This window comes from Podarcis melisellensis, assembly GCF_964234715.1.
Source record: "Podarcis melisellensis genome assembly, chromosome: 13".
Classification (NCBI taxonomy): domain Eukaryota; kingdom Metazoa; phylum Chordata; class Lepidosauria; order Squamata; family Lacertidae; genus Podarcis; species Podarcis melisellensis.
Window position 1 is genome coordinate 6,760,526 of NC_138545.1, and position 12,755 is coordinate 6,773,280.

General features: G+C 49.8%; 1 protein-coding gene across 5 annotated transcripts in view; it reads left to right on the top strand.

Annotated features, from left to right (window-relative positions):
- Positions 1 to 12,755, top strand: part of AP1G2 (adaptor related protein complex 1 subunit gamma 2) — a 25,437-nt gene continuing 12,682 nt past the window's right edge. For 2 of the 5 annotated variants that reach the window (XM_081886773.1, XM_081886777.1), the window contains exons 1-8: positions 3,431 to 3,580; positions 4,458 to 4,662; positions 5,597 to 5,721; positions 7,091 to 7,232; positions 7,982 to 8,078; positions 9,151 to 9,227; positions 10,720 to 10,815; positions 12,453 to 12,533. In XM_081886773.1, coding sequence (XP_081742899.1) covers positions 4,459 to 4,662; positions 5,597 to 5,721; positions 7,091 to 7,232; positions 7,982 to 8,078; positions 9,151 to 9,227; positions 10,720 to 10,815; positions 12,453 to 12,533 — 822 coding nt within the window. In that variant the 5' untranslated portion in view covers positions 3,431 to 3,580; position 4,458. The other 3 variants (XM_081886774.1, XM_081886776.1, XM_081886775.1) reach the window with 3 other exon arrangements.

Sequence of the window (12,755 nt, forward strand, 5' to 3'; positions counted from 1 at the left end):
GAGTGTGTCTTTGGGGACGAGGTCAAACTCAGACGGTTGCAACACAACCTGCTGTGGCTGTAGAGACCACAGAATAAGAACAAAAAACCAGAACATTTTGGTTGGCCTAATGAAGGTATTGCCCTAATGCGGATTTTGAGGCAATCCTTCCTATGGGCCAACCTTTTACCCCAGGCTGCTTCCTGCCCCCTATTGCTCCACTCGCTTCAAGGTAGCCAGCTGGGCGCCCTCCGCTCATTCGGCTGAACGGGAGCCCTGGGCCTGGCCTTGCGGACCCCGGCCCTGCCAAGAGGTAAGCGCACAACAGCCCTGCAGCGTAGCCCGCCGCCAGCATTGCAAGCCCTGAGCCCGGGCGGGGAGGCTTCGCGGCCCCCTCCCCAAATAAAACCCCACTCCAGGATGTTGCAGCAGCAAAGACAGCTCGGCTTGGCCATTTCCTCCCCCCCGCCTCCCTCCGGTTTGACCCAGAGCTCAGCTGCACCCGCAAGCCCCGCGTCGACCCAGGCAGGGAGCCGCCTTCAGACGTGCAGGGGGGGGGACCCCGAAGGGCGGGAACTATTTATTTCCGCCAAGAAGGTTTCGGGGGCGGGTGGGAATGGGAAAGTCCGATGCACAAATCCCAGGTTTCTCCATGGGAGGGCAGTAGCCGCTTCCGCCAAGGGCCAGCGAAACCGGAAGCCCAGGGGAGGAGTTCCTGTCTAGCGGTTTGTCCGTGGTTGGTGGGAGCGTCGCCGAGGAAGTGGGGGGGGCGGGGTCTAGTCCTCTACTCTAACCTGCTGCGACGCTCTGGCCGCGTCTCTATGGCTGCGCTCATAAAGCCTCCTGGAGAAGCCCCTGGGCTACTCATATATAACATTACATTCTCTCTCTCTCTCTCTTTGGCCAGCCGAAGGAGCTGTTCGACAGTGGAACAGACTCGCACAAGAAGTGGTGGGCTGTCCTTCATTGGAGCACACCCTCCAACATTTCTCTGATGAAAATAGGGACGTCCCATTCCATAATGATTATTTTACTATTTATACCCCACTCGTCTTTTTTGGGTTACCCCAGCCACTCTGGACAGCTTCCAATATATATTAAAAAAAACATAAAACATAAGAAAGCTGCAGAGATAGCGCAGAATAGTGTGCACCCCGGAAATGATCTCTTTCATCTTCTGTTTTCTGGAAGAAGGTCCAGGGTTATAAAGACGAGGACTAACCGCCTGAGAAACAGTTTCTATCCAAATGCGATTTTGGTTTTAAACGCAGTGTAAGGTAGTCTCCATGGGAGTATATTGTACTTAATTATGGGGTATCAAGAGTTTTTAGGGGGGTAACCAGGTTGGGATTGCTGGGATAGCAGGCTTGTTGGTTTTTGAATGTCTGGTGTAGATTTTTTCAATTTTATTATTCCGTATGGGACAATAACAATAAAGATTATCGTATAATAAACATTAAAAAACTTCCCTATACAAGATTGCCTTCAAATGGCTCAGGGGTCAGATCTCCATGCCCTCCAAGATTTCTCCAATGAAAATAAAGGTAAAGGTATCCCTGCCCTTATGGGCCAGTCGTGTCCGACTCTAGGGTTGTGCGCCCATCTCACTTAAGAGGCCGGGGGCCAGTGATGTCCGGAGACACTTCTGGGTCACGTGGCCAGTGTGACGAAGCTGCTCTGGCGAGCCGGCACCAGCGCAGCACACAGAAACGCCGTTTACCTTCCCGCTAGAAAGTGGTACCTATTTATCTACTTGCACTTAAGAGTGCTTTCGAACTGCTAGGTGGGCAGGAGCTGGGACCGAAAGACAGGAGCTCACCCCGCCGCGGGGATTCGAACCGCCGACCATGCGATCGGCAAGCCCTAGGCGCTGAGGTTTTACCCACAGCGCCACCCGCGTCCTTATCCAATGAAAATAGTGATGTCCAAAAGAAAAGCGGGACCAAATCAGAAACTGGGACAATGTCCCTGGAAAATAGGGACGTCCCTGGAAAATAGGGACACTTGGAGGGTCTGTTGGAGGTTTTTAAGCAGAGGTTGGGTGGTCACCTGTCATGGATGCTTTTGCAGAGATTCCTGCACTGCAGGGGGTTGGATTACAATTCTATGATTCTATGAGCTCTGGAGGGCAGAAGCCAGGAGGCCTGTGACCCACTGAAAGACCACAGCAAGGCAGGAGAGCAACAGTTTCACCCTTCAGATCCTCTTGACGGCCAAAGGGCTGCTGCTGTGGTGGTGGTGTTTTGCCTCGCAAGGTTCTTGTGACCTTTTTAACAGCTGCGCGGCAGGCAGGCTTTCAACAGGGAAGATCCCCCTTTGGGAGCAAGGGAGGGAGGAAATTCAGGCATCTGCCTTTCTGCCTGTTGCGCAGAAGTGGAAGGCCACTTCTGCTGAGAGAGCAGGTAGCCTGGGAACATTCCACACATCTAAAGCACATTTGATGCACATTTAAAGTGCACGATTTTCTGCCCCCACAAAGAATCCTGGGAACTGTAGTATGCTGACTGTGCTGGGAATTGTATCTCGGTGAGGGGTAAACTACTTTCCCCAGGATTTACCAGGGGGAAGCCACGTGGTTTAAATGTGCACTGGGTGTGTTTTAAAAGTGTTGTGGAGCTGTCCTTGTTAGCAAATCAGAGACTTGCCTAGGGCATTTGAAACATAAGGTTTTGTGCCCATCCAAAGAATGTAAGAATAAACTTGCTGGACCAGACCAAAGGCCCCAGTTTCCCCCCAGTGTCTGATATTCAAAAATATCCTTCCTCTGGAGGCAAAGTCTGCATCTAGCTGTCATGCTAATTGACAGCTTTATATTCCAAGTATTTGTGAACGTACACCCAGCTAGCTCACATCTGCTGCTTATGCATGGCCAGCTATGCAGGAACTGGATCATATTCTTTAATCCACCTGTGCCTTTTTAATGATATATATATAATATTTATAAGTCCCCAACAAACTACAAGCTTTTTTAAAAAAAATTAAAAAATTCATTGAGTATGAACATTAGGTATGGTCTGTTCCCAGACTGGTGCTGTTTTGCATATGGAATTTGATCATATACCGACAAAGTTATGTTGCACAGTTAAAGTGGGTTTGGTGCACAGCAAACTGCTTTCTTAAACAAGAAAGAAAAACAAACTTCTTGCAGGAAGGAAAGCTATGGCAAAATGAACTGGGAAGCAATGGATAAGGTTCACGTGGCACAATTTTGCATAACCTCTGCACAAACAAATCTGGATGAGTGCTCAATAAACAGGTTGTCTGAAAGATCCCTTCTTTGGCTTAAGGCCTATCTGTCTGTCAACAGATCCCTCCCTTCCGAAATAGCTCTAAACTTTGGCTAACTCTGCCCTAAAAAAAAAAAAAAAGATCCGAATGAAAAAGTCCCTTTCTGGGTCTGGCCAGCAGAGGGCGCCCCTGGGTCCAGGTAGCCGCAGAAGTTCAGGTGAGTTTACCTGGCTGGTTAACAGACTGTTGTCCGGAAATGCAATAAGTTGACTAAGCAGAAGGGGAGGATAGAGGGGGCAGCAGCTGCCCCTCTGCGTGTCCCCAAAATATCGTGAAACAAAGAAGAAACCGTGTGCAGTGAATCTCTGGACAGGTGAGGAGGGGACCAGAGGAAAGGAATGAATGAAAAATTAAGTGCTGGTGGGAGTTAAGATAAGGGGGTGATAATCCCAAAAGAAGGGTGCTAACATGCCAGAGAGGGACCTTGGGTTCTGTGGGAGTGTCTGGTGGCCCACTAAATTTGCCTGCAGCTCATGTGCATATGCAGATTCGTTCAAAGTATGCACATTTTAAACTGTCCATCAAAGTGGAAGGAGGGGTTAAGGGGAAAGAGGAAGGGGAGAGAATTTCTCCGAAATATCTGAAAGGCTATGCTCAATTTAAATTCACAGTTGTGAGGGCCTACACTGAAGAGGCAGTTTGGGGGTAGAGAAAGGCTGCTTTTTATGGTACAGGAGTGAAATTCGAGACTCGAGATGGGCAGAAAGATATTGACTGAGCTTAAAGCCTCCACAAAGGGCTTTTGATTTCCAATCCGGAAATCGTCCGCAATAAGGGCCACTTTACGGAACCAATTCAATTCTGTGCTTTCCACTGCGAATGTGGATTAACCCTCTTCTTCCCCATAAACGTGGAAAGAAAGTATTGGAGGGGGGAAAACCTTCGCTTTTACTACTCGTCAAAGGGTGTGAACTAATTTGCGTTAAGCGATTTAGACCTAGCGGCAGGTTGCTGGCATCCATCCCTAAGAGGAAGCCTTGAGTCCGAACCCAAGGAATACAGGCACTCTGCACATTCTCAGAAGCAACCTGTTATTACTTCCTGTCTTTCGGACTTGAGCTGAGGATTTCCAGTCAGACACGCTCCCTGAAATATGGAGCAGAAGAACGGGAGTAAGAGTTGAGGTTCCTGCAGGTGCCACGTGCCAAAGGCCCCCCCTCAAAAAAAATTATTCCGCTCTTCACTTCCAGGATGCCGGAAGCACCTCTCACGTTGCCGGTCCTGATCCGGACCATACGGAGTGCACGGACCCAGGCGGAGGAGCGGGAGCTGGTTCAACGAGAAAGCGCCAAGATTCGGGGGGCCTTTCGGGGAGACGAGCCTGACACCCGTGCCTCCAATTTAGCCAAGTTGCTCTACATCCACATTCTGGGCTACCCTGCTCATTTTGGACAGGTATACACCCCCTCCTCACCTGGGGAACTGTAGGGAGGGAGCTGGGGATTGTAGCTCTGTGAGGGATAAACTACAGTTCCCATGATTCTCTGTGGGGGGGGGGGACCTTGGCTGTTAAAAGTGCTCCAAAAGTGTCCTAAGCGTATTTTATTTATTTGATAAAATTTATACAGCGCTTGATGTACAATGTTCCGCCCCAACTTACCTTCCTCACATGTCCTCGCAACAACCGTGTGAGGTAGTTTTAGGATAACAGATGGTCAGTCAGTGAGCTTAATGTCCGAGTGAGGATTTGAACCCAGGTTCCATTTTGCTTCTTTAGCTAATGCACTTATAGTGACTTTATATGCAACTACCCCTCAAAAAAGGGACGCGGGTGGCATTGTGGGTTAAACCACAGAGCCTAGGACTTGCCGATCAGAAGGTCGGCGGTTTGAATCCCCGCGACAGGGTGAGCTCCTGTTGCTTAGTCCCTGCTCCTGCCAACCTAGCAGTTCAAAAGCACGTCAAAGTGTAAGTAGATAAATAGGTACCACTCCAGCGGGAAAGTAAATGGCGTTTCTGTGTGCTGCTCTAGTTCGCCAGAAGCGGCTTAGTCCTGCTGGCCACATGACCCTGAAGCTGTACGCCGGCTCCCTCGGCCAATTAAGCGAGACGAGCGCCGCAACCCCAGAGTTGGCCACGACTGGACCTAATGGTCAGGGGTCCCTTTGCCCTTTATCTTTACCCCTCAAAAAACCCTCTGCTAATATTCCCAAATGCCAATCCCCACCGAACAGCAACCCTTAAAGGTCCCAGTGGGATACACCCCCAGCTAGAATGTGCATGGATTGGTTCTGGGATTTAGCCGGGGGGGGGGGTTAATCGATCAAAGGTTATAGTTCTGGCGCAATCAATAATTGTGTGTTTTTTCCTTATTCTGTCTTGAACCCAGATGGAGAGCTTGAAGCTAATAGCCTCCCACCGTTTCCACGAAAAGCGGATCGGCTACCTTGGCGCTGCCCTCCTATTGGATGAGAAGCAGGACACTCACCTTCTGCTGACCAATAGTATCAAGAAGTGAGGGGTGAAACCGAAGGGTGTTTGGGGAGGGCAGAAAGAGAGAGTTGGTGCCCCCACAGTGGACTAGGACAGATTTGGGAACTGAAAGCTATTATTTAGGGCAGAAGTTTTCAGCCTTTTTGAATTCATGGCCTCCTTGACCAACTACATTCTGTCTGGTCCTCTCCTCTCCCCTCTCTTTGGGGGTCCTCTGGGCAGCCGCTGCCATCGCCCCTGCCCCAAAGACAGGTGCCTCCTGTCTCTGCCCCACAGGGGGCCTGGGAAGAGGATGCCCCCAGCCTTTGGAGCCTGGCCAAAGGTGAAAATGAGGCCAGCATCTTACTCAGCTTGGAAGGCAGTAGTGGCAGCAGCAGGCACTGCCAGGCCTGCGTGGAAGAAAGGCTCCCCTTCAGGACTGGGCACTCAGCTTCCAGGCAGGCATTGCATACAGCAAGCACAATAAAAGCCAGCATGGTGCCTGCCTGCCTCCCTGCCCACCTTCCCACTTGTCTTTTTAAAAAAAAAAAAAAATTTATTCATTTTCCAAACAAATTTTATACAATCAACAAATTATTTTGCCCTCATTCTTCAATTTTTGACTTCCCTCAGTTTCTCTGTCAATCTTTCGTAAAATTTCTATTTATTGACGCATTTCTAAACATGATATTGCCTTTCCCAACTCCTTTTCCTCTTACTCTCTTTTTTGCAATATTTCTTACTATCTCACAGAGTCTCTTCAAAACCAACAAGTGTTGTCTGTACATCACATATATTTTTCAGATATTCTGTAAATTTCCCCCAGTCCTCGATAAACTTTTGGTCTTTCTGATATCGAATCTTCCCAGTCAATTTGTCCAATTCTGCATATTCAGTCAATTTCCTTCTCCATTCTTCCCACTTGTCTGTCCCTTCCCAACAGCAATGGCTGCCAGACTGGCCGGCTTGGCTCCTCACCCACTTGCTTGCTTACTTCAAGGCCGCCTCACCTCCTGGCTACCAGCACCCAATGGCCAGCCCCAGAGGCAGCTTTCCTTTGTATTAGGGTTGCAACAAACAGCTGTGCAAGCTTTTGAGAGTCAGAAATGTGAGAGGACATCATAGGGGGGAGGGAAGGAAAGAGGGACAGAGGCCAGTGTTGCCTGCAGCACCCCTGACCACAATTCAAGGCACCTCAGGGTGCCAGGGCACACTGGTTGAGAACCACTGATTTAGGGTTATACTGGGGGGAAAAGAAACCAAGGCTACATTCGCACCATGCCTTTAAAGTGCTATGATACCATTTCAAACAGTCACCGCCTGAGGGAAGCTGTTCGGGCAGGGGATGTGAATATTTGAGAAAGCGTTGCATCTTCCATTCACCTCACTTTCTTCCCCCCCCCCCCCGTAGCGACCTCCTGCACCCCACTGCCTGGGTGCAGGGCTTAGCTCTGAGCACCCTGGGCTCCCTGGGGTCAGTGGCCATGTTCCGGGATTTGGCCGGCGAAGTGGAGCAGCTTGCCAGGGTTGGCCAGCCCTCCGTGCGAAGGAAGGTGAGACCCCCCCACCCAGTTTCGATTTTTTCTTTAAAAAGCTGAGATTCCAAAGATAATAATAATGATTTATTATTTATAACCTGTCCACCTGGCTGGGTTTCCCCAGCCACTCTGGGCAGCTTCCAACAGAATATTAAAATACAATAGCCTATTAAACATTAAAAGCATCCCTAAAAATGGCTGCCTTCAGATGTCTTCTAAAAGTCTGGTAGTTGTTTTTCTCTTTGACATCTGGTGGGAGGGTGTTCCACAGGGCAGGTGACAATACCGAGAAGGCCCTATGCCTGGTTCCCTGTAGCTTGGCTTCTCACAGGGAGGGAACCGCCAGAAGGCCCTCGGAGCTGGACCTCAGTGTCTGGGCAGAACGATGGAGGTGAAGACGCTCCTTCAGGTATACTGGGCCGAGGCCGTTTAGGGCTTTAAAGGTCAGCACCAACCCTTTGAATTGTGCTTGGAAACGTACTGGGAGCCAGTGTAGGTCTTTCAATGCCATGTGGTCTCGGCGGCCACTCCCAGTCACCAGTCTAGCTGCCGCATTCTGGATTAGTTGTAGTTTCCGGGTCACCTTCAAAGGTAGCCCCACGTAGAGCATATTGCAGTAGTCCAAGCAAGAGATAACTAGAGCATGCGCCACTCTGGCGAGACAGTCCGTGGGCAGGAAGGGTCTCAGCCTGCAAGGCAGTTCTGTGGGACACATGGGGACCCCACCCCCCCATAAATCCTTTGCTCTCTGCCTCTGCTTCTAGGCCGTGGTCTGTGCTGTACACGTTATCCGGAAGGTGCCCGATCTTATAGACGTATTCACTCGACTTGGCGAACAACTGTTGACGGAACAAAATACCGGTAAGTGCCTTTGTCTCTTCAGCTGGGGCTACTGTGAGTCCTGCTCTCCCTCTGGATCATGGCAAGGGGGGAGACCATCTTGGCCCTGCCCATTGGCTGGAAAAGAAGCTCCAGGGAGCCTTTCAGAAAGGGCTCTTGTAAGAACTTTGCAGCTAGTGCCTGAGTTTGCTTTTCTCCTTCTCCCTCCCAACCCCTTTTCCTTTTGTGTCGTGCCTCTTAAATTTTAAGCCTGGGGGCAGGGAGCGTTTTATTACTGGACACTCAGTAAGCCATTCCGGAGGGCCTTTTTCTTTCTTTCTTTTGCTGACAAAGAGTTTAGGGCTGGGGGGAGAAAGCTACAAATAAAGAAATAAGTCCCCGCTCATGCGTGCTTGGATATCCTTCGGTTGCTCCGAACGCTCGAGCCGACCGCTCGGTTGCCGAAGAGAAGGATTGAGGCGAAGTGGGGTGGGGGATTCTCTTCAGGGTTGTTTGATAGTGGCACCCGCCCTGTGGAACGCCCTCCCACCAGATGTCAAAGAGAACAACAACTACCAGACTTTTAGAAGACATCTGAAGGCAGCCCTGTTTAGGGAAGCTGTTAATGTTTGATGCATTACTGTATTTTAATATTTTGTTGGAAGCCGCCCAGAGTGGCTGGGGAAGCCCAACCAGATGGGCGGGGTCTAAATAATATTTATTATTATTATTATTAAGGTTGAGAGGAGAGTTCAGGGGTGTATTCGACTCAGTTTTGCTCACGATGAACCCGCCAAAATTGATCGCTATAAGTCAGGTCTGTTGATTTCAGTAGGGCTACTCTTTACATGATTTGGATGAGTACACCCCCTTAGGAAGGGCAGATGAGGCCTGGAAGGGCCCAGGAGGGAGTGTTTTTTTCCAGAGAAGCGGATCTCAAGGAGCGATTTGAAGGAGATCTCAAGAAAGCGCCGCTCTCCCGTCACATTGAGACGGTGCAGAGAAACGGGGATCTGGGGACCCTTGGTGGGCCTGGGATTTGGGAAGATAGGGGACGGGACTTAGGAATTTGGGGCAGGATCCTCACCTGGCCTACCTGTCTCTCTCTCCCCAGGCATCCTCCACGGGGCGGTCATGCTGATCTCAGAGATGTGCGAACGGAGCCCGCAAGCCCTGGACCACTTTTGCAAGGTGGGGCAGCTGTGAGCTTGGCAACTCTCCCCGCATCCGTTGCAGTTAACGCGCAAGGACTACATGCCTTTTGAGCAGGGGAGGGCAAGCTGCTGCTAAAGGAGCCTGTGCCTTGCATGCATTGAGTCCCGGGTTCAAGACCCGCATAGCAGGACTGGTTTGGCGCCCACCAGGAAATGGGGATGGGCCCTGGCAGGCCAGAACATGCAACAAACCCAAGAAGGATCTGGCCTTTGAGATTCTTCCTGGGCTACACCCCCTCCCAAGCCACACCCCTTCACCCTCAGGACACGCCCTTCCCAAGCCACACCCCTTCACCCTCAGGACACGCCCCTTCCCAGCCTTGCTTGGCCCCCCTCTCCCGTGTTTCTGGCTGGAGCATATCCTTGAAATTTTGAGGATGACTCTCACTTGCCTGGACGGGAGATAGGGAAGGGGGGGTGTGGAAGCTGGCCTACTGCAGAAAGGTAAAAATTGCATGTGTTGCTTTTGGCTCCGCCCATCAGTGGCATGCGGCCTGAAATATACTCGGAGTCAAGAGTGGATTTCATGCTCTTTATTCAGCTCATAGTGGTGAGGAGGAATGAATGAAAGTCCCCTCAAAGTATCTGCTTTATATACATTATTTACACAATGGGCTGCATGTGATTGGCTAATTCCGGGATTCTCCTGTAGGCCAATCAGGTTGTGGATTCACTTCCACCTGGAGCTGGATTGGGTGGCTTCTGCGAACCAATCATACTGCTGCATTGTTCTAGGACCAATCAGACTGCTGCATTATGAATCCTATTGTTCTAGGACCAATCAGACTGCTGCATTTTGGATCATATTCAACTCAGTACATAACAGTTGCCCATGAGTGAATGCAGCCCTTAGAGTAAAAAATATTCCCCAAGGGAAAAAACTGTTCATGTATGTGGCAACAGCTGTGCAGATGTTTCTAGCTCAGAAAGAAGACCAAGTCCCTACCAGGGAAGAATGGCAAATTAAGTTGACGGACTCTGCTGAAATGGCAAAAATGACCTGAAAGGTCAGAAATCAGGAAGACCAAAATTTTAATAAGGAATGGGGGAAATTTACAATGGAGACAACTTTAAACAGTTAAACAGCGGGGTTGTAATGTAACGAGAACTATGGATTCATGGAGGGTGGTGGGAGATAATGTGGATCATTCTAAAAGATGCAGTAGAAAAGGCTTAACAACGGAACCCAGGGAGGGGAATGAGGGAAGTCCAAAGATTCGTGGGAATCTTGTATTTTCAGAAGGTGTTGTGGTGTGACTGTAAATTTTAATATGTAAAATCAAATAAATAAATTGGGGGGGGGTAATGTTCCACAACCCCCCCCAAAAAAACTCTGGGAGGCTTCCAAAAAAATATTAAAATACTGTGAGAAATTCCTGCGAGGAACAGGAGGCAAGGCTCTGGAGGACGGATGCTTTGTGAGGGATCGTCTGCTAACCCTGCTTTTCTGTTCTCTTGTTTCTCTCCAGTTTGTGCCTCAGTTAGTGGGGCTTCTCCGTAACCTGGTGGTTGCCGGCTACTCTCCAGAACACAGCATCTCGGGAATCAGCAACCCTTTCCTGCAGGTAAAAGGATCTCATCCCTCCAACCTTCCCTCTTCCCCTGAGCTTCTGTCTCGCCTTTCTTTCCGCAATTCAAGGGAACCTGGAGTGCATTTCAGAATTGCTTCCCGGACAGAGTTTCAACGGCACAAACATTGAGCGATTAAAAAAAACCAGGTATAAAAACAATTTCAAATCCAATTTACAGGTACAGGCTAGGACCTTTTCTTATCTTTTTAACTCCACTTAAAAGTTGGTTGAAAAAGGAAGGTCTTTGGCAAAGGAGCAGGGAAACAGCTAGCAATCCCAGAAGCCTTTGCAACTGCAATCCTGTCAGCCTTTGCACTGACCTTGGAGGTCTGTTGGGGTTTGAGAAAGGAGGTTTGGAGGGAGAAATTGTGGTGGGTTTATGGCAAAGGTTTGCAGGCTTTTTAGTTGCCGTGAGAGATTTTACTTTCTTGGGCCCCATGATCACTGCAGATTAAAAGACGCCTGCTTCTTGGGAGAAAAGCAATGACCAACCTAGACAGCATCTTAAAAAGCAGAGGCATCACCTTGCCAACAAAGGTCCGTATAGTTAAAGCTATGGTTTTCCCAGTAGTGATGTATGGAAGTGAGAGCTGGACCATGAAGAAGGCTGATCGCCAAAGAATGGATGCTTTTGAATTCTGGTGCTGGAGGAGACTCTTGAGAGTCCCATGGACTGCAAGAAGATCAAACCTCTCCGTTCTGAAGGAAATCAGCCCTGAGTGCTCACTGGAAGGACAGATCCTGAAGCTGAGGCTCCAATACTTTGGCCACCTCATGAGAAGAGAAGACTCCCTGGAAAAGACCCTGATGCTGGGAAAGATGGAGGGCCCAAGGAGAAGGGGACGATGGAGGACGAGATGGTTGGACAGTGTTCTTGGAGCTACCAGCATGAGTCTGACCAAACTGCGGGAGGCAGTGGAAGACAGGAGTGTCTGGAGTGCTCTGGTCCAGGGGGTCACGAAGAGTCGGACACGACTAAACAACAGCAACAGTTGCTGTTTCACGTATACACGTGGTACGCAGGAATGTAAGCCCACCCCCCCGTAAGTGGGGAGACGTCTGTATTAGCCCGGACACCCCCGATCTCGACTGATCTTGGAAGCTAAGCAGGGTTAGGCCTGAGAAATACTTGGACGGGAGACCACCTGGGAATACTAGGCGCTGCAGCCTTGAGCCAGTGTGGATTAGTGGTTCAGATGCTGGGAGACCAGTTCAAATCGTGACCCGCCTTGCCAGGTGGCCTTGACCCATCACAGCGCCTCAGCCTAGCCTACCTCACAGGGTGGTTGTGAGGATAAAATGGGGAGGGAGAGAAGGGCGCCTCGAGCTTGTGGAATACAAATGGGGTGAGAGTGCCTCTGTGACCAGAAGGGTGGAGAGTTTGGCTGCTCTCAACTGAGCTGAGGGAGAGTGGAGCTTTCCTTATCTTTGCCTCTTTTTGAAATCACCTCCTCTAAATAAAAATAAAAATTATTTATTATTTCTACCCCGCAAATCTGGCTGGGTTTCCCCAGCCACTCTGGGCGGCTTCCAGCAGAATATTAAAATATAATAGTCTATTAAACATTAAAAGCTTCCCTAAACAAGGCTTTACTCCACCCTCACCTCCCTGATAACGTCTCTCCACCCAGGTACAGATCCTGCGGCTGCTAAGGATTCTGGGAAAGGACAACGAAGACGCCAGCGACGCCATGAACGATTCCTTGGCTCAGGTGAGCCCAACGGTTGTTGCTGGCTCTGGAAAGAGTGCCCTGACCGAGGGAGGGAAGGGAGACATTTAGAGAACTCTGGAAACAGAGTTTGCTTCACCGTGGACAAAACTGGGGGTCCATTTAGCCTCCACGTTTCGATTGAAACTTTGCTAGGCCTGGTCTAGATTGTATGACCTAGAACCCTTTGTTAGCAAGGGCTGTACCATTTGGGGGGGGGGATGG